Here is a 21,674-nt window from a genome sequence, read left to right on the forward strand (position 1 = left end):
GAGATTCCGGACTTTGATTTTGATGTATAATAGGGTTGAAACACTTGACATTAGTTGTTAAACCTTAGTTTAGTTTGAATGCATGCAGTACAGGACTTGTATTGTATTTTATATACTGAGATGTATATATGTTGTACGTCACTACGTTCCGCATTTAAAAAAAAAAAAATTTAGACCTTGTTTGACTAATTGATTAATTAGTCCCCAAGTATGATTAAGAACTTGATTAGCGTCCGGGTCCCCACAATATGGAAGTGTTATTTACACTCCATTATTTGTTAAATGCTATCCTTTTTTAATTTTGTAGTATAAATTGACAAGTGTACCCGCCCGTTGATTTTTTTTTTGGGGGTAAATATATTAATAATCTTGCTTCCTAAAATAAATTATATAGGATTTCAATTATTTAAAAAAATATTTTAAAATTTATAAATATCCATAAATATGAAAAAATACATAAAATAAATAAAAATATTTTTAATTACACTCATTGTTTTTCATGCCAATCACGTGAAGTTTTATTTTTATGTTTTTGTATTTTATTATACCAAAATTTTAAAAATGCGTTGATAAAAAATTTGGATATTTTGTTCGAGGTTCAATTAAGATTCAGTTAATTTAGATTATTTTAATGAAGTAATTATTTATTCTTATATTTTTCCCTTATGTTCTTAGGTTTTGTTATAAGTCAAAAAATTTAATTTTTTTTATTAATCGTCTTCAAAAAAAATAGTTATCGACAAAATTGTTATTTTGAAACGAAATGATATTTATAATATTTATTGTGAACATATTTTCTTATTTTTTTAAAATAAAAACACAAAATAAGATATAGATTAATTTAATCTTTGTTTTGTGTGTGTGTGTGTGTGTGAATTGAAACATTATAAAAATTATGAAGTTAATATATAGTGTATTAAATAAATTAGAATAAAAAAAGGTTAAAATAAAATAAAGTGAATAACTATTTTAATGTATAATATTTTTAATTGTTTACCTTACATATATTTATTTTCCCGAATATTGACAAATTTAACAACAATATTTTAAGCAATTAAAGTTATAATTTAGTGAATAGACATTATTAATGAACTTATTATTGAAAGAACATTCGATAAAAGGGCCTTATTATCCATTTTTATAACACAAAAATCAAAACTGAAATGTATCTAATAAATTGTAAATAACACTCCTTTTGAATATTAAATAATATCGTAAAAATTTTCAACCTGGCAGAATGTTTTGACTTGGGGAAAAAACTGCGTACAAAGAATTTGCGTCAATGTGTCAGTCAACAAAATAGGTGGAAATGACAGACCAAAGAAGCTGTGTATATTTTCAAAGTTAGATATAGATTTGTGAAGGATCCAGGAATATTTTCCCGATTGATGGGATATTTCAATCATAATATTAAAAATTTTCCAACATTTCCACTATAATTTCTCTTGTCCATATTCAGCAAAATGCCTACTCCCATGGAATTCAGGCCATTGCTTTTAGCATATAATAATTTACTTTCAAATATCGATCAATCGATAAAATAATAATTTGTAATTTTATAATTTTAGTTTTCGTTCAATTAGTATACATGCATTTAATAAATAAAACGCATATGTTTAATTTTTTAATCTATTTTGAAGATTTAATTAGTCATATATGAAAGTGGGATGTATAAATTGTTAATTGAGTATTTTTTGCATACAGATTCAAACAATATATATGTATATTTCAATCGTATCGACGTTGTCAAGAGAGATTCGATATGATATTATTGATTTTTGCAAATCAAAATTATCAAATTGTTTTTTTTTTTGTGCTCAAAGTTGGGATCGAGAAACATAATCAATTGCATGATATAATTTATTAATTTATAAAATTCAAAGTAAAATATATACAGAAAACGAAATTTCATGTATGCAGAAAAAGTATATTATGAAAATTTCTAAAATGAGCAAAAGAGTAGCTAGGTTCAACTGGATTAGAAGTCGACTAGTATATTTTTTTATATTCTTTCAATTTTATTTGAGCTCAAAATATTTCACGCTTCACGTTTTATATTTTTTTTAAAAAAAATTGAAGTTGATGTTATTTTTGACATTATACAGTTGGGGCTAGGTCCAAAATATAGTATATGAAATGATTTTCAACACTATTTTAAATATCCTTTTTGTTTTTTTTTTGCCAAGTTAGAGACTGAAGTTAGTTTTGAAACTACACATTTTGAGTTCCAAACATAGATTTGTGAAGTGCCCTTTGTTAAAAGAAAAATGGAAAGGCATAAAACATAAAGTAAAACACAAGTGGCCACAAGAATTCCAGTTCTGATCAAAACATTTTCTAAACAATGAAAATAAGGACAAACTACGAGCTTATCTGCAGTGCTACATTTGAAGAAAATTTGTTCAACGACAACTTGTATAGTTAAATATAATGTTGGAAATGGGAATTACGCACAATTTCACTTAACAGGACTTCCGACAGTTATACCAGCTAGCACACATACACCCTTTTGTCAAGATGTTAGAATCTTCTTACTGTTGTATCCGCAACTGGACGCTGATTATAAGGCTTTCCTCTCCGGATCAAATTTATTCGATCCAGTTAGTTTGTTAGAAAAATACAGTTAACTCAAATTGTTATAGATAGTAAATTATCAAGATCAGTAGGTTTTTTGTGAGACGATCTCACGAATCTATCTGTGAGACGAGTCAACCCTACCGATATTAACAATAAAAAGTAATATTTCTTAGCATAAAAATTAATACTATTCTCATAAACGACCCAAATAAGACATCCGTATCACAAAATACGACCCGTGAGACCGTGTCACACAAATTTTTGCCAATTAATAATGCTACTAATGGCGAAATTATTAATATATAGGCAAAACTTGTTTGAGACGGTTTCACAAGTCGTATTTTCTGAGACAGATCTGATCTTATTTGAGTCATCCGTGAAAAAACATTACTTTTTATGTTAAGAGTATTACTTTTTATTGTGAATATCGGTAGGGTTGATCCGTTTCACAGATAAAAATTCGTGAGAACGTCTCACAAGAGAGTGTGCAGGTTAAAGCGGAATTATGAGGGATTTGGTAAATAAATTATTTGTTTGGAGATTCTTGTTTAAAATCTTCGGAGGAGAGATTTGCGAGATAATTGATGCTTCACAATCACGCACTTTGGCACATAATTTGAAATAAGATATGTGCACCAAATTCAAACAAGAACGTTGATCACAGGTGTCGCAAATCATTCAAAGATTTGTTTTGTCACACAAAAACAAGATAGAAAAAAGAAAAGGTGGATTTGGTGGTTGTGTACTATTTGGGAATTTGGAGCAAACAGTTCCCAATAATAAAGGGAGACAGAAAAATATATAAACAAACAAATTTATATATTGCATATACATGACTTTAAGATATGGATTTGGTTGTTTGTGATTCTTATAATATTGTATACCTTTTGTAATTTTTCAACACTAAAAGGCGGCATTCATTTCTCTATTAACTCACTCCAAACTCAAAACTCTCATCCATCCATGATATTTATGATCATATACCTAGGCCTACTATATAATACATACACACACATTTTGAACAAATATTTTCAGTATTTTACCTTTCCTAAGTTGAATCCCCATATATATTAATTCCTGCTAGAGGACCGTGTGTGTGTGTGTATATACACATATATATACACAAAAGGGGGAAAAAGAGAGAGTGTGCATTTTGAAGTTTTGGGATTGGTGGAATTGTTTTTACATTCCCTGACACTTTAGTAGAATAAAAGAAGATGCCACCGAAAAGCAAAGACACCTTATCATGAAAGCAAGAAAATGAAAACCCCTCGATTAGACTACCCAACCACACGCATATACATGCGACCGCACGCTCATACACCAGATACCACTCCAATTATAGATCTTTGAGTTAAAGGAGCTACATCCAATTACTAGTACTAGCAAGCTCCCCTCCCCTCCCCTCCCCTCCCCTCCCCCTTTCATACGTACAATTCTTTTATATATATGTATATATATGATTTAAAATAACTAATTGGAAGTTTTTCATGCATTCATATTTTTTTTTTGACAAAAACTTGTGTGAGACGGTCTCACGGGTCGTATTTGTGATACAGATATCTTATTTGGGTCATCCATGAAAAAGTATTATTTTTTATGCTAAAAATATTACTTTTTATTGTGAATATCGGTAGGGTTGACCCGTCTCCGTGAGACGGTTTCACATATTAGGATCTGTAAGACGGTTTCACATTAGATCCACTTTTTTTTGTTTTTTTTGAGAATATGTAAAAGTTTTGTAAGAGTGGACTTGATCGATTATACTTGGTTAGAACTCAATAGGTATATACGTATCTTTTTTTTTTCCTTGTGTACTTGTAATTCAATAATTTGTCTGTCATAATTTTTGTCATATATAATCAAAGATAATTTTAGAAAGTTTCTTGTGATCATAAACCACTCACATTGTCAGAAATTTAACGAGGATATATACATAATTATGAAGAAATACAATATTAAAACCTATTATGAAAAAGTTAGCACACTATTTATTACTTTTTTACTCTACCAATCAACTTTCCATTTCTCTTTCTTAACAATGGAAATCTCAAGTCAACCTCACCTCATCATTTGGTCTCGGCTTAATCTTGCGCTAATTTCCCCCCTTTTCCCCTATCTTTTGCCTTTCGTTTTTTCATCCCACTTCACACCATCTTTTCTATATAAGCACCACATGTTTTCAAGAAATATCCATTCATGGAAATTCAAGACATGAAACTTCATCAATTGGCACGTGGTTTTTGGGAGCACGAACCACCATCCCTTACGCTCGGCTGCAAACTCCTGCGGCCGCTTACCCCGAAGTTACCGTCCCCCGTGTCTGAAGCTATCTCCGCAACCGCGGCCGCGAATAGTTCTTTTGATCTTAAGAGTTTCATCAGACCTGAAAGTGGTCCTAGGAAATTTGGATCCTCGGATGGTCAGAAGATAGGATCACCTCAGGTACTGATATATATAATCTGCTCAAATATATATCTCCTCGTCATTCTAGCTGTATGTATATATTGTCACATTCTGCATGGTCCAAAGGAATATAACAACTCCACATGCTATACCACTCATTTTCCTCATCATGTACACGATATTTCTTCATGCACAACAAGGTACAAATACGTCGGGCACACTGATCAACAGGGCGAATATGATCAGCAGTAGTCATTAATCACATGTTAGCTAGTATTACTTTCAAATACCTTGTGAAACAACGCGAACACGTCAGCCTGATGATGGAGTGAAAAAGTGTATCTATAGTGAGCATGCGCAATGCATACATATATATCAAACGATTTCAAAAGTTATGAATTCATATATATTTACTGATAAAAAATAGGATTTAATTTCCTCCCGATAGAGCTCACGAATCGAGACAAAATGTTTGAAAAATCAATTGCCTAAAGCAATATGAACGATGAATTAGTCTATTTTTGACTATGGATCGAGACTTTGGTATTACTCCAAAAATTAAAGAAGTGGAGATCGCCGTACACCATATTTAAACACACAAAAAATTATGGAAGATATAATAAAGGTAAATAAATGATAATAATTGTGACAACAAATTTTATTATAGATGGAAGCCCAACCCGGGGGAACAAGGTGGAATCCAACTCAAGAACAAATAGGAATACTTGAAATGCTATACAGAGGGGGAATGCGCACACCCAATGCCCAACAGATCGAGAAAATCACCGCTCAGCTTGGAAAATATGGGAAAATCGAAGGCAAAAACGTGTTTTACTGGTTCCAGAACCACAAGGCCCGTGAGAGACAAAAGCAAAAGCGCAGTAACATTGGACTTGCCCACGCTATCCCAAGTACACCACCTTCCCTGTTCGGCACCACTTCTCTACTATTCTCTTCCCCGGGAAAGGTAACAATACTTGAATCTTTTGAAATTTTTATGTGAAAACTCGACTTATTATGTATCTCTTTTGTCACCTAACAGGGAGAGGAAGAGAAAGAGGTTATGACAAACAAGAGACAATGCACGTCATGGAAATTCGATTACTCCGAAGAGAACAATAGCAGTAGTAATGATAATAATTGTATAGAGAAAGATGAAGGGAAAGATAGGACACTAAAGCTCTTTCCTTTGCATCCCGAGGGAATTAGATCTTGAAGGGACTCTTAGAAGTTTAATTAATTAATAATCTTAATTTGCCCATTTGACTTCATTAATTTGTAATCTGCTCAATTAATTTAATTTCAAGTCATCCCGATTAGTAGCTTAATCATTTTCTTTTCTGTTTTCTCCTTTTTGGGCTTCAAGAAATTGAATTGTTTTAATTATTTCGTATTCGGTTTTGGTTAAATAAAATGTGTGTGTTTTAACGTGGAATGTCAGAAAATAATTAAAGTGCTTTAGTAGCATCTTTGGAAGTTCAACTTTTGACTACAAGAATGAATGGAAACATTAACTTTTTGGATTGAAAAAAAAGAAAAGAAAAGGTGTATGGATTGGAGGCAAACAAGACAACTGTATGACACTAAGGTCAAGACCCTCCAACTAAGAGTTTGCATTATATTCGTTGAATCGAATTAATTCGAAAATTAGATTTGGTTTCTAGAAAATATCGATGAAATTTGTAAAAATGATTAGGTTTCGATTTTTGTAGGAAAATGTGGTTCATCGAATCAACGAAGTATTAAATAATTAAATTTTGAATTTTTTTAATTAAACTTTACTTATAATTTATAATATTTGTTTAATGTTTTTATATTTAAAATTGTATATAATTTTTGCTATTTTTAATTTTTTAAAGGTAAAATGTGTTATATCACGATAAAAATCTGATATCAATTATTAATTTTGCATATATATATTTATTTAATTTTTTAAGTCAGTTGATTCGATTAGCACCGAAATAATCAATTTTAATTTCTTTCGGTTAATTTGATTTTAGCTATAAATTCAGTTCGGTTGGCCTAAAAAAATTCAGTTAAATCAGTTTTGGTGACAAGCTTAATAATAATAATAATAATAATAATAATAATAATAATAATATAATAATTATTATTATTATTATAATAATAATAATCCATGGATGACCCAAATAAGATATCTGTTCCACAAAATACAACCCGTCAGACCATCTCACATAAATTTTTGTCATAGATTTTTATGCTAAAGATTTATGAAAATCCCGTAGAATGCAACAATTTCAAGTTAATCTTGAGTGCGTGGCGTATATCTAATTCATAATGTAGATAATATTTCCTTCATCACATATTTCCTCCATCACACATATTATGAACATTATTTGAAAAAGAAATTTTACAATTTTTTAAATTATTTTGTCATTATTTAATTCATTAAAAAATGATTGCACATTTTTCAAATCTACTTAAAATGGATAAATTAGTGAGAAACAATAAAAATGCTACTAAATATATAAACTAAACTATATATCTAAGACAATAAAAAAAATTAAACGAAGTCTATATTGGGACAAGATGACTTAGGCAAAACTTTATATATTATTATACAAAATGTTGCAAGAAATTAAAAAGGAGTCATGTTTTATTGTTCATAAAAAACTCTTATGAGATTATCACATGATATAAATTTTATGAGATTCATCTCTTACTCGATATACGATTCATGAAAAAATATTATACTTATACTAAGATTATTACTTTTTACTTTAAGTTTGAATCACATTGACCAGTGTCGTGAAGTTGTAATTTAAATAAAATATCTTTAGTGAATTTTCTTAAAAAAATAAATCCTAAGGTAAAAAAATAAATTTTGATTTGCTAAGGAAAAATGAACTCAAACTCTTGGAATGAAAAAATAATAATTAATGTACCGAGAATCAAATATAGTTTTCTGGCTCAACATTAATTTGATCTTGAAATTAAAAAAAAAATTAATGTATGTGAGTTTTTTCAATTAAAATTCTATAATGTTCTGAAAACTTTAGAATTTGGAAAATAATATAAATCAATTAAGTATTCATTACCATAAATTGGAATCCAAATTGAATAATTTTTTCCTAAAAATGAAAGTTAACATGTTTCTGATCAAACAATATTCCAAATGAAGGGTAAAAATTGACGAGTTCCCACATCATGGAAAAAATATATTTGAAACTCTAAGATGGACTGACCCGACCCGACCCGACCCGACCCGACCCCGATTCATTTAATACTGATTATTTGAGGAGTTTTTGGCATCGTGATCTTTAAGTCCATTATTGAAAATCCAGACACTGTTTTTTACCATACATCGAAGAATGCTCAATATTGTGACTCTTCTATTTTAAAAATTAAAATTATTTGCTGTTGTTTAGTTGCATGAATTTGATCTAATTGAATTCGTCAATTCTGTAAGTATGAAACTGGAATTAGTATACCCAAGTTTTTTTATGTCCATCAGTTGAAGAAATTACAGCTGTGGCATGTGAATTTAATCAAAAGTTTTGCGTTTCTTTGGTTCCCGATGATTTTATTATTTGGATCAATTTCTATTCCCAACGGTAGTTTAATTTCGTTGTTTCCATTACTTTAAAATGAGCCTGAGAATAATTCATGTTTGATTTAATATTTTAGCTAGCTTTATGCTCCATTCAGGTTTGTTCCTCTTTATCAAGACCAAGTTTTTGTTATTGAGATTTATTTTTTCCTTTTTTTTTTTGGCTGAAAATGCGAGTAGCATTTAAAGGGCATGGTTATGGGGATAGCTCATCTTCATTGCAATTTTTCTGCACTTGGAAGTTGGAAGCATACATCTTCACTGGGCAGACTTGAGTTGTTATTGCTTATTGATATTACACGAACTCTTACCATACAGACATTAAGTTTCACATTGTGTTTTTTCCTAGTTTTTGATTGTACGTGGACCATTGAAGTTCGACTACTAGAATGGTTGACATTTCGGTTAGATTTTATCAACCGATAGAGTCGAGAATCATGATCATAATGTACGTATGATGGCTTAATATTTGGCTTCTTCCATACTTCTTCTGAGCAATTTTTGTTGTTCAATTGCTGTATTGAGCCATGATGTAGATTTTAATTTTTCTGTTCTTGTACCTACTTTATATTATGGCATTGTTTAGAGAAATTTTTCCTCAAATTTTCGTAATGACCTATAACCTGTAACCAATTGAAGCAAAAAGATGCCACATTGCCACTGGATAGTTTTTGTTGTCACATCTATTCGTTGCATTGGTACTTCATATCTCTAGTTTTAGGCTATATATCTAAGTGACTTGACTCTTTTAATTCTGTTCTCTTTTCTATCCTTGTTATATACTTGTTTCCGGTATTTACTCGTTGCTTTTTGTGCTCATTTGTCTTGTGGATCTCACTTTGACATGTGACCCCCTTGTACATCCAGCATAAGTTTATCACCGCTTTCACAGATGATATTGAGCAAGACACGAACAGATTTTTAACCAGAAGCTCGGCCACTTAATTCCGTCGTTTACTCATAGTTGATGTTTCTCATTTCAAATTTAAATAAAAGATTCAGTTTTTTTTTTTGCATCTAGAGAAGCAGTGTGTATGGTGTAAAAACTTCATGATTATCCAATTCCAGTCTGGTATATGATTTTCCATCAATAGTCATTCACCTTAATATAAGGACGCGGTGCAAAATTTTTAGATTTCTAATGTCATAGAAGCGCTATAAAACTTACCTGCACCAAGATTTTTAGTAAGCTCTGTGGAAGTTTCAAATTTTTACTTTTTATTCTTTATTCTGCTATATCAAGTAATCTTGAAGGGTCAATTAAGAAAGTCTTACATCATAATGTATGGAGTTAGGAAAACAAGGAATCAGTTGTAAACAATTTTAATATCTGAAATAGCTATGGTTTAATGAAGTACCACATCTTGGCGCGTGCTATCCTTTTCGTAGTAGACAATACTTCCGTATTTATTCTTCTCCTTGCTAGTTCTGGAGGGAAAACTGCTATGATGAATGTGAAAGTCCAACTTCTTAAATAATTTTGTATCAAAATTATGAATTTCCTTGTTTTAGCAGATGGCTAGATGCTATCATAGATGTTAATGATGGAGGTTCATTTCCTTGCGACTAGTTTATTGTTTTTCAAGGTTCTTATCTCTTTTATAAAAGAGGTGAAAAGCGAACTCGTTTATTCATATTTGTGTTGTTACTTTTTGTCATATCAAGACCTGGAGATTCATGTTATGAATTGTCATCAAGAATCTTAGGGATTGATGGTGTTGGCTGGTGATGTTTTTGTGCAATTACAGAGGATACTGTTTTCCATCATGTTGTAATATCATGGCAGCTTATGAAAGAGTAGCAGGTACCCCATTCTCTACCTTGTGACTAATTTGGAGCGATTCTCTTTTCATTGGATGGGCTTGAAATAAGCTTTGATATAATATATTGGGGTCAACAGTTTAGAGATGGTGCTACCATGGATGGTCCAAAATCACAAAGTCATGCTCTCAAGTTACAAGAAGGTTACCCCTGCTAGGCCTGTAGATTGCAATTTCAGCTCATGCAGCAGAAGGGAAGGCAAGTACAGTCGACCTGTTTAGTGGTTATAGTTAAAATTGCAGTTAATCGATTCATCAGTTTCAATAAACATTGGGGTGCCGTGGGTCTGGAATGATGGGGCAAAGATTGTTGAAACAAATGTAAAGGTGATTATGATTGTTGGAACAAGTGTAAAGGCGAGTATTTCTCTTTTATATGAAGGTGGTGAGAAACATTATTTCTAAAAACGAAAAGGAAAAATTGAGACTACCCACGGCAACAAATTTTGCTTCTGTGCTTCTAACCAAGGCGTTCTTTTTCTCTGGGACTATGTTAAAAGCTGTCTTGCTTTATCCCATGATTGTTCGCTTGATGTTCTCAGTTTTAGTAATAATGGCCTCTTCTTAATTAGATCATGCATATGATTGTGTAACAATCTCTCACATATTTCTTCTGTTTTCGCGGTTTGCAGGGCAATATCATGTGAAGCTGGTGCATATGACAGTTGAAATAATGCAAACTCAAACCAATCGCTGATCGAGTTTCTACTCTCTGAAAACAGAATCAAGTTTTTTGCTGTTACTCTTGATGTCATGAAAGTTGAGTCGGAAAGAATTAAAATCATTTCGTCCCACTGTATGTCATGCAAATGGTGTTGATTTATGTTTCTGGTGCCGCATTCTTGATTTTGAGGGCCTTATGCCACAGAATGTTAATCTTCTTTTTGTCATATATGCAAGTTGAACTTTAAAGTGAAGATACATGAATATTACATACTTGCTAAATTGGTTACCCAACCAAGAGCTGTTTTCAAGTGGCATACTTGTAGTTGCAGCAATAGACAGTCGAGGGTTTGGTGAATGCTTCAAGCTATTGATTTGGTCTATGACTTCGAATCCTGAAGAGGAAAATATTTTCCTTACACTCGTGAGAAATTAAAGTCGTGGATACTGTAAAGTCGCTCTCTCTTTTGGAAATTGCATCTTATTTTTCATTTATTTGTATACAAGTACAACCGTGTATTTAAATAATTTATGAATTTAATATACGTGTCTCATTTAGCTGTGCCCGAGTCGTGTATTTAAGACAATGTGGTTTCTCTCAAGCTTCCCATTTTAAATTTTGGGAAGTCTACTTTCTCAAATTGGTTGGCAGCGAATTAATAAAAGATAGCCCACCCAAGTTGCCAATCTACCTAGCTTGCATTTTCACACTTGCTGTATTTTATGTGTTAGCTTTTGAATTTCTGGTTGGGTTCGATTCAATACTAATTGCTTATCTATAATACTATATAAAAAAGACAGAGGATTTACTTTGATCAGAGCTTATTGTGATTAGGTTCGGTTTGCCGCCCATGTGGCTCGACACAAAAGTAAATGCCTAGAGACCAGACCCCCTGTAGATTTAGGTTCATGTCCACTAAATCAGACGTGAACGAAGAGGGTAGGAAAAATCTCGAGTTCAAAAGTCAATTGTAACTAAAACACATCTTTACAATTTTACATTGTTTTGGTAATTTAAGTTGCTTTCGGATGGAGACTCGTCTTTTCTGTGTGGGTGTGCGCCAAATTGCCATAGATGGTTTCCTATAAATCAATGGTCAAAATTGTACAAATCGGTCAATATTTTTGAAAATAAATATAAATGAGCATTTATTTGTGCGTCCTTCCATAATGTTTCATATTCATGAATGGATTGATTTGCTAGTGATATTATTTGTTTTTAATAACCGAGAGAGATTACTAATTCAACTTATTTACAAAACCAAGGACGTTTACTTATTCATTGCTTTTTGACCGATTCCCTCAATTATTTCTACTCGCAAAATAGATTTATAATTCACAATATGATCCAAGTTTGTAAGAAGAAAAAAACAAGAAAGAAAAATCGCATCCATATGTCACCAAACATTCTTGAAGAAAACAAACTCCACATTAAAGGGTAAAATCACCCAAATCAAGCAAAGAAAATCTCATAGTTTAATGGAAAACATGCATGTGATGCATAAGCAAGGGACATGTGCCAAGCGTGAAGATATCGAAAATCAAAGAGAAAAAATATGTTTTTAAATTAGACAAAAATTTAAAAGCAAAGCAAAAAGGAAAAGGGTTTTGGGTTTCATTTCCCTTTCGTCCCATTTTCCTCCGAATTGGCGACGGGAAAACGGTATATTTGGTAAGCCACCTCAACTGTAACCAATGACCCATCATTAACAAAACCCATTTTTTTTAAATATATTTTCCTGTTTAAATTTATTTTCGAAAGGATTAGATTTTTTCCCATTTACAAACCAATCTTTTTTCTTATCATTTGACAGTTGATTATGGCCATTAATGAGAATTTTCAAAAGTTTTTTTTCTTGTAAAATAATTTTCTTTTGTGTGCGTTGTGCAAATAGCTGTGCATTAAGGTGTGAATGTGACCTTGTTGGCTACTGGCTGAGGGGTTGTTTTTGAGTAAATTAAAGATTACTGTCCGCATTAATCCTTCCACCCTCTCACAATTTTTGTTCTCTTACACACCATACATCACCTCCCCAATTTCATTTCAATCTCATCTGTCCTCATTTTATTTCAAGAAAGCTCTTTTATTGTTTCTCTCTATCCGGAGGTTGAATTTATCTGTGCAAGGTTTGGGCTTTTTTCGTTTAGCTTCTGTGTGAATGAGAAATGAGATATGTGGTCATGGCTTTTTTCAATGGATTTTTTTTTTATTTCTTCAGGTCTTCTCCTAGATCTATTGCTCTTTCATCTGCTGCTCTCTGACTGGTAAAATTTCAGATTCTCTTATCGATCTTGGATGTTACCATTCTGTTAGCTCGTTTTCTTTTTCTTGTTCAAGATTTATCTCTTTTGGATTGTCTGGTCTTCTGGGTTTCATCTGTTACCTTGCCTCCCAGACTTTTGTTTTGGTTTTTCCAATTTTTTGGATGGGTAACTATTATTTGGCGAAATCAAGTATTAGCTGGCTCTTGAAGCTAAATTTTTTTTTCGTGTAAACATCTGTAAATTTTCTTGTCAATATTAAGTTATTGATGGATTAATGACATGTTTCTTTTCTCGTTCCTTCTCTCCTAAATTTTATTCTCCCTTCACTGCAATGTTGTTGTTTGGTTAGTGATTGTGCTTGCTTACTTTAATTTAGAGTAGATTTTCAAATGGAATAAATAAAGCTGTTACGGTTTTATACCTACATATTTGTTTTTTTTTGTGCTCTAAGCTTGTTTGCGCTTAAAGCATCTGGCATTCTTTTATTTTTTTAGTCGAAATTTCCGACTTGAGCATCAAATTTAGATGTGACTAATGCTCTTTGATATTTACATCTACAGTGGTTAACAGAGTTGTTTAGAAAGATTTAATATTATGGGAATGTTTTATTTGAAGTACATATTTTGAGGCTTTATTGGCTTTTGAATCTCAGTGTTTTGGTTGTGAACATTTTTCTTCTTTGATCTGCAAATTTCGTGTCTACCAATAAATAAAATTTGCTGACAAGGGTCGGTCCTTGCAGGTTTGCTGAAGACCAAAGTAGTGGATATTGTCACACCAAGATATCCAGATATCTATAAGCTTTTTGGGGAAAGAAATTATTAACCCTAATGCAAGGGCAAAGGAGTTCTATCAGTACCTTGCCTGAGAATATAAGCTTTGATCGTGGCTCTACAGCTACTGATACCAGCATAGATCCTCAAATGTCATGGAATAGTGTTCATACTTCTGCACAAAATCTATTGCAGGAGTATAGGATACCATTATGTGACCCCAACATTTCGTATCTCTGTGATGGAAGGCATGAGGGGCAGAGTGGTGGGTGGAGTGTGGGCCAAACTAGTGCAAGTGCTGCTCAAAATCAAGGGGAGCAAAACCAGAGAAAGACAGACCATGCATGGAGTGTTATCTCTCGAGCGGCTCATACATTGGAAGAACCTCAACACCGGCCATCCAATGATTTTTCAACTGATGTTATTAGGATGGATCCGAATAGAAATCATGCACCAGATGGGTTTATTCTTTTGAACAATTTGAGTTCCGGTACACTTACTCGGGATCTTAACATGAGTTCGGAGTATGGAGACCATGAGGATGATAGCTGTCAGATAGTTGAGCTTCCCAACACCCATGTATCTATTGGATCATCAAGTGAGCAGAGAGTATCTGCTGGTGGTTCATCTGGTTCTCTTGGTGTTCCTTCTGTTCGTGGTGGATATGCTGCAAGGGACACTGAAACCAGGGCAGTCTCTTTGGATGGCCGGCGTATATCAGGCAAGAGAAAATCATTTGAAGTAGCGGGACAATCTTCTGGAGCTGGAAGTTTGAGTTTTAATCCTCATACTGAAAGAAGTCATTGGCATTGTATGGCGGCCAATCCGATTTCTGCAAGCAACACTAGTAGATCAGTACAATCTGAGAACGAGTTTGTAAACAACGATGGATCACTGCCCTCAAATCCTACTTTTAGGATTGGTGTTGGAGAAACTGTTTCTGCCAGTCCTTTTTCTTTGACTGCCTCTGGAACTCCTGCACGTTCCCACAGACATTTCCGCTTGCGTGTTAATGGTTCGCACCAGCAAGATCCTGTGCCTGGCGATCCATATCCTGCTGAAGCTAATGTTGGAAATTTAGATGCTTCATCTTCTCGGCGATCATCAAGATTAGTTCTTCGTAACCGATTTCTGGACATGAATCCAGCTCCTGAAGCAGAAATTGGTAATGCTCGTGGACAGTCAGATCTTTTGCATGTTCCTTCTGTGCGTCTAAACCCTCAGCCTTTGTTGAATGGAGCATCCAGCTCAAGAACCAGCAGATCACATGCTTCTGCTCTTCCCGGACAGAGGGATGTTGTGCTTTATGAAGAAACCATTCGAAGACATGTTCCCAGAAACATCTCGGAACATCCTATATTTGTTCCCACTAGCGAGAGGAGAAGTTCTTCTCAGCATCCTACAAATTGGAACTTCGCGAGTGGGAATAACAGTACTGCTGGAAATGTATCATCTATTTCTCCAATGGGTTCTTCTTCAGGGGTCAATTCAGCTGCCCCTTCATGGGCACAGCAGAGTTATCCTCAATATTCGTGGAGACTGTCGGAACTTGTTCGAAGATCTCTGATATCCTCATCAGGTACTGATTCTGGAGGACCAACCAGTAACCCGGCTGCCCAACCTGGTTCTACTGCTATGTCACGGGAAAATGCATTTACTGAAAATCATATGTCTAACTCAAGGTCTACAGTTCTTGAGAGGCATGTGGATGGTGCATTTGGATTACCCCATCCACTGCGAAGTTTGGGTTCTGCCAGCGAAGGAAGAGGCGCCATGATGTCCGAGGTATTTCAAGTTCCATCTGGTAGTACTTACAAGTTTTTTAAAGAATCCACCCGATCTTTTTTGTTTTATATGTGTTGCATGAGGTTGTGGTTTATACTCCTTCATAGTGACTTGGAATGAAGAATCTCGTGATGACCTTGCATCGTAAAAAAATAAATAAGATTATGAACTTCATCCTTGAAACACAAACCATTGATCTGTGGTTTGTACTACTAATTTTTATTGCCATTTTTGCTTCCATTATATAGTAGGATCTTCATTTGGCAAAAAAAGAGTTGTAATTTGAATGCTAACTTTGTTCAATTTTAAGCAATGTCTGGTTCAAACTGAAGTAGAATTTTATCTTTCTTGATCAAGAGTCCCCGATTTTAAACCTATATTTGGGCGTGTGTTAAGCTTTTATTCCTTGAAAGCCTGTTACTGTAGCATAGTTTGAATTGAAACATTGATTAAAAACCATGAAAGGGGTCTTGGTCATCAATTGATTTTTCTCTCTTGTTAAAACTTTCAATATAGTTCTGTGATTGATTTTTTAGTTCTATTCTTATGCATTTGGATGTGGTATGAGACTGATGATATGCACGTGTCTGAGATTGAACCTTATCTGAGAAAGCTATATGAAAATGCAGCAAATTTTATTTTGATTTCAGCAGATTCGTCGTGTGTTGGATCTTATGAGAAGGGGAGAAGGATTGAGACTTGAGGTTAGTTCTTCTCTACATTTTCTCGTATTGCTACTTTGGGCTCGATTGAAGACAACTCTAAGCAGCTCCTGACCGTGCAAAAATAGATTTATTCTGAATTTTTTTTTTCATTTCCAACTCTTCTGAAACTATGTTTCCAATTTTAACGAGCTCTTGTTGTATGGTAGGACGTAATGCTCCTTGATCGTTCTGTTTTCTTTGGCATGGCTGGTATTAATGACCGTCACAGGGACATGCGGTTGGATGTAGATAATATGTCATACGAGGTAAAAAAAAATAATAAGAAAAATATCATCCCTTGACAATTTATATGCTGTCTTTTAGTTCACTAGTTTTGAACATTTATGTTATACCAGGAGTTGTTGGCTCTCGAGGAACGAATTGGTAATGTGTGCACTGGATTAACTGAAGAAAACATAAGCTCCCTTTTGAAAAGTCGTAAACATGTCAGCATCAGAGCGGAAAATTCAGTCGACACTGAGCCTTGCAGTATATGTCGAGTTAGAATCTTCTCTTTTACACTTGAGCCTCTGTCGCTCTCTGTTTAAAAATTCCTCATGCTATGTTACTCATGTTCTTGCCATGATCGCAGGAAGAATATGATGAAGGAGAAGATATCGGAACGCTGGATTGTGGCCATGATTTTCACCAAGAATGCATCAAACAGTGGCTGATGCAGAAGAATTTATGCCCCATTTGCAAAACCACAGGACTTACGACGAAGTGAGACAACCAGGCCTGGTTCTCGGGTTCTTGAATCCTGAATCCGTAGCCGCTCTTAAATCAACAAAGCTTTCTGGTTTTTGCACTTGTCTTTTTTCCTCATTGTTATTGTTTATTTTCCTCTCCTGTGGAGGAAAAATTCATCCTTCGAATTAAAAGGAGAACATTGTTGAAGCCTCGTACTTGGTTATGATTTGCATTAGATTAATGGAAATTTAATTTTTTTTATTTAATCATTATTATTGCCCAACATTTAACATTTATTTTATATGGAGTATTATTTTATTTTATTTTATTTTCGTGCATGTGTCCTGGTTTTATTCTCATTTCTTCTAAACGCGTGTGACATCGTGACGCGAATCAAATACTTGTGTTATTTTAAGTATTATTATCGAGATGGAGGAATATTTTATTTATTATTTATTTTTATATTTATATATTGAATAATAAAATATAATATATTTTTCGGTCGACGTAGGGAATTGTGCCTTTGAAAATATGTAATCTGTTATAGGGTAAGGTGGAATACCAGTTGGATGAGGCATCCAATCAAACAAATATTCATAAATTACTAAATTCGTTTTTTTTTCCCTTCCGAATATAAAATAAAATCTTTACCACCTCGCTAATTAATTAGTGTAGTTACATTTCAAAAAACTATATCATTCATCACATTTAATATAAGATTTGGTACATAAACTCGTATGACATGTTAATTTTGTGTGATGGATTTTCGACTTAACTTGATTTATGAAAACATATTAATTTTATTTCTATTATTATTTTTTATTATAAATTTAAATCAAGTTCACCAGTATATATAGATTAGTCAAGATTTGGAAACTTTATCATATAATAATTGTAAGTGGAATTGAGTTTGTTGGGTACACTGGTCAATGGAAATTAGTTACAAATTGTTTAATTTTTTGTCCAATTTTCTAAAATTTTCCAAATAAATCTATAAAGAACGAAGGATCAATTGGATATTTTTAAAACGTTTGGGTACTGATTAATAAAATTCGAAAGATTAGCACAATTAAGGCGGGATAATCAAAGATTATAACATCTTAAAATCCAACTCTGTTCTCGGTCAGTACTTTCCAAAAGCGGAAAGAATTGGACAGCTTCTCTTTCTCTCCGGTCCCTACATTGGAACTTCAGCCGATTTTTGCTCCAATCTCACAATCGGGAGACGAACAGACATGGATCTTGAGACGGGTTCTTAGAATTTAGTGGAAACGAACAAATTTGAGCGAATGCTCATCCTTTTCTTGGCATTTTCGTTTTGATGTTTTCCATTTTAAGCGGAAACAGGATTACACCCAACTTGAGTTGGAAACTTATTTTCCGTCATTGGGAGAATTGAAATCTTTACATGCATTAAAGTTTCATTTTTGCATCGGGAAAGATGAAAGATTTCGTTGTTGATTCGGAAAGATAAATACGCCGTAAAGTTTGCATCTTGTACGGGCTTTTTTTGCCTGTTATTTCGAGAGATTTTTTATTATTATTATTCCACTGGAGTGTTCTTTGATCTTAGCGTTATTGTTATGGCGGATCTTTATGGAAGTAATGAATCTGAAGATATGTCTTCTTTTCTTCAAATTCTTCTCAATAATTCATCAGCAGCAGCGGCCACTACTGATAGGACTGCGTCTGCTCCTGCCGGTGGCTTGTTCAGCTCCGGAGGGGCACCGACTGCGGTGGCGGAGTCCTCCTCCAGGATCAGTGTTTCTGACTACAGCAGTTTCTTCCCCAAAGAATCTGATGAAATTAACCCTTCTAATATAGTGAAAAAAATGGTTTCCAGCTTTGAGGTAACTTGAATTTAGATTTGTCAAAATATTTCAAACCTCTTGTCGACTGTCGCTCTCTGTAGATTCTTGCTTTTTATTTATCAAGTAGCTTTCGTATTCACTATTCACATGAGTCTATTTTCAAAGCATATATCTTCTTGCTTTCCAATTTCGTGGAACTGGTTTTGGTGATTGGAGGATTGGATTTGGGTTAAGAAGCAAGGATTTCAATCCGGTCTTCTTTTGTTCAGACATTTATATCATCTGGCAGCTAATACCATTTTATCATTCTAGGATCTAATGAATCTTGTCGGTAATTATCTCACTTTATATTTCGAATTTTGGTTGTTTTGTGTGAAAACAATATGCTATTAAGGGATCTGAAGCTTCTGATGGTCAATTCAATTCGGTTATACCTCGTTCTTCTTCTTCTTCTTCTTCGAAGAGAAGTAGAGCAGCAGAAGTACATAATTTGTCAGAAAAGGTTCGTTTTCCTTAATATTAGTTTGGATTTTATGATGAAGATTTTGGCTTCATGGTTATCTGATTAATGACTATAATGGACAGAGGAGGAGAAGTCGAATCAACGAGAAATTGAAAGCACTTCAAAATTTAATCCCAAATTCTAACAAAGTAACTGATTCCTGTCGCTTTCCTTGAGCATTATCTTCATTTTCATGTGGCTAGTCTGCATCTGAGTTGATAAATTTTAAAATTACTTGAATGATTTGTGTGGTAGACTGACAAGGCATCAATGTTGGATGAAGCCATCGAATATCTAAAGCAGCTTCAACTACAAGTTCAGGTTCTTGTATCTATCCTGTCTGAGTTTGGTCGTCATTGCTGCCGATTTCCTCTTTTGTTTAGCTAATGAGGAAGAACCTAAATATCTTCAAAAATTATAATTTAATTGACTAATCAAATTATCTTCGATTTGTGACTATGAAACTGGACCGAACATGGATTAGTTGAAGCATAATCAAATAGAGTATATGTTTGTGCCTTAGAAAATGGTTCCTTAATACACCTGCTTTATTTGAATATCCATAATCTAGCCTGGCGTAGAGATGGAATTCAAAATCTTGTAGTGTACTTACTCCCCATCATTTGCTGTAGAGTGTGTAGGTATTTGTGTAGCAGAATACATAGACCATTACCTCCTTGTAGAAACCTATTCACAATTTTTTTTCCCTGAGAACTTGTGTTGAAGGGACTCTTACATCTCCAATTTTATATATGAATATACTTATCATTACAAAACTTCAGTAAATGCTCGTAAATATTTTGGCCATTTTTTTAATGAGCTGAGTAACTAGGTTCTTTAGATACCTTTAAAGTTCATCTGAGATGCTCCAGCATGCAGCATCTCACCTATCTCGTTGCACATGTACTTCAGAAACTTAATCTCCATTTCTCGTAGATTGGGACTCTCATTCGCCTATGAAGTTCGTTATGAGCTCTGGTAGCTCAGAAGTCAATTTGTTTGTTTCAAACTTATAGATTTTTCTGTTTTTGTGTGTGAAGAATTTCATGTGTATGAATTTGGTCACATAGCTTTATGCAGATGCTGACAATGAGAAACGGGTTAAGTTTACATCCAGGCTACTCTCTTGGATCTCTTCAGTCGATGCTAATTCCCCCACCCGGAGTTGAAATTCATGAGGGAAATGTCTTGCTGAATCCAAATAGACCCGAGAATACTCTCTCCACGAGCCAGAATGTACTTATGCCTCTGGAAGTAACCGATCCCACTTCCTCGACTCAACCAATGCTCCTACAGTCTGTGGGAAACATTAATAATTCAGGAACTTTACCTACTTTTTCACCATCAGTTGAAAATCACTATGGCTTGCTCAATCATTTGGCCTCCACAAAGGTAATACTTTTCCGAACTGGATGCATTTATACTATCAAATTCCCAAACTGATGTTCTTTTTCTTTTTTATTTCAAAAAATATTTCATGCAGGATATTTGCCGGGAGGATACATTATCGCGGTTGCAGTTGGATATAGGCTGCTCGGGGAACAGTTCATCACCGGGCATGTCTTCTTAGGACAACAATACCTTATGGAATTTGGAAGATGGGGATTTTAATTACCGAACTGCTGGTGACTGACTATATAAAAGACTATGGTTTAAAACTTTAAGAAATTGGAAATTAGCCAGGAACTAAAAATGTGGAGGCATATTGACCTTATAATCATGATCAGAGTTCTTTATTGTAACTATTGCACTTTATTCAGCATTTTTAGGAGAAAATATCCACATTATTCTGTTTTGCTTGGAAGATTTGTAAGCTTAGTTCAAACACCTGCACATAAATTCCATATGGCTTAATAAACAACCACCGAGAGCAAATCAGTCGTGCCATTTGCATAAGATGAAGAATTAAACAAGAACATGAAACATTGGGTTTACCATTTATTGTCTGATTATAAGATCAGGTTTCTCTGGTTCTTCCATGCCACCCTAGGTAGTAGTACCCTTAATCCAAGAGTTATAAGAGGGACACGTGTTTTTCCATATGGCCCATACATTCACTAACATGGGAAAAAAAATTGTGATCCTTTGTAGCTGTATGATAAAAATT

The 21,674-nt window shown here is 33.7% G+C and overlaps 3 protein-coding genes and 1 long non-coding RNA gene across 6 annotated transcripts; all 4 read left to right on the forward strand.

Moving 5' to 3' along the window:
* The first annotated feature begins 4,575 nt into the window (after window positions 1–4,575).
* LOC140807537 (WUSCHEL-related homeobox 4-like) lies at window positions 4,576–6,311 on the forward strand. Its single transcript, XM_073164431.1, has 3 exons — window positions 4,576–5,022; window positions 5,651–5,950; window positions 6,026–6,311. The coding sequence occupies exons 1-3, from the start codon at window positions 4,777–4,779 to the stop codon at window positions 6,197–6,199; spliced, it is 720 nt and encodes a 239-aa protein (XP_073020532.1). The 5' UTR covers window positions 4,576–4,776; the 3' UTR covers window positions 6,200–6,311.
* A 1,953-nt stretch (window positions 6,312–8,264) lies between these two features.
* On the forward strand, window positions 8,265–11,711 carry LOC140807719 (uncharacterized). Its single transcript, XR_012112746.1, has 3 exons — window positions 8,265–10,358; window positions 10,455–10,573; window positions 11,007–11,711. It is a non-coding gene; the product is annotated as an uncharacterized lncRNA (long non-coding RNA).
* A 1,222-nt stretch (window positions 11,712–12,933) lies between these two features.
* Window positions 12,934–17,520, forward strand: LOC140807020 (probable E3 ubiquitin-protein ligase RHG1A). 3 transcript variants are annotated; one of them, XM_073163664.1, is made up of 7 exons: window positions 12,934–13,164; window positions 13,257–13,302; window positions 14,045–15,860; window positions 16,511–16,564; window positions 16,732–16,830; window positions 16,921–17,064; window positions 17,157–17,520. In XM_073163664.1, exons 3-7 carry the CDS (start codon window positions 14,133–14,135, stop codon window positions 17,289–17,291), a joined length of 2,160 nt encoding a protein of 719 aa, XP_073019765.1. In that variant the 5' UTR covers window positions 12,934–13,164; window positions 13,257–13,302; window positions 14,045–14,132; the 3' UTR covers window positions 17,292–17,520. The 3 variants fall into 3 exon arrangements, with proteins under 3 accessions (XP_073019765.1, XP_073019767.1, XP_073019766.1); XM_073163666.1 differs by having other exon boundaries at window positions 16,514–16,564; XM_073163665.1 differs by lacking the exon at window positions 13,257–13,302 and having other exon boundaries at window positions 12,958–13,164.
* An 831-nt stretch (window positions 17,521–18,351) lies between these two features.
* Window positions 18,352–21,395, forward strand: LOC140807022 (transcription factor SPATULA-like). The gene is made up of 6 exons (XM_073163669.1): window positions 18,352–19,104; window positions 19,460–19,567; window positions 19,651–19,716; window positions 19,823–19,888; window positions 20,648–20,959; window positions 21,051–21,395. Exons 1-6 carry the CDS (start codon window positions 18,838–18,840, stop codon window positions 21,135–21,137), a joined length of 906 nt encoding a protein of 301 aa, XP_073019770.1. The 5' UTR covers window positions 18,352–18,837; the 3' UTR covers window positions 21,138–21,395.
* The last annotated feature ends 279 nt before the right edge of the window (window positions 21,396–21,674 follow it).

Source organism: Primulina eburnea, chromosome 12, assembly GCF_022965805.1.
Source record: "Primulina eburnea isolate SZY01 chromosome 12, ASM2296580v1, whole genome shotgun sequence".
NCBI classification, from domain to species: Eukaryota; Viridiplantae; Streptophyta; class Magnoliopsida; order Lamiales; family Gesneriaceae; genus Primulina; species Primulina eburnea.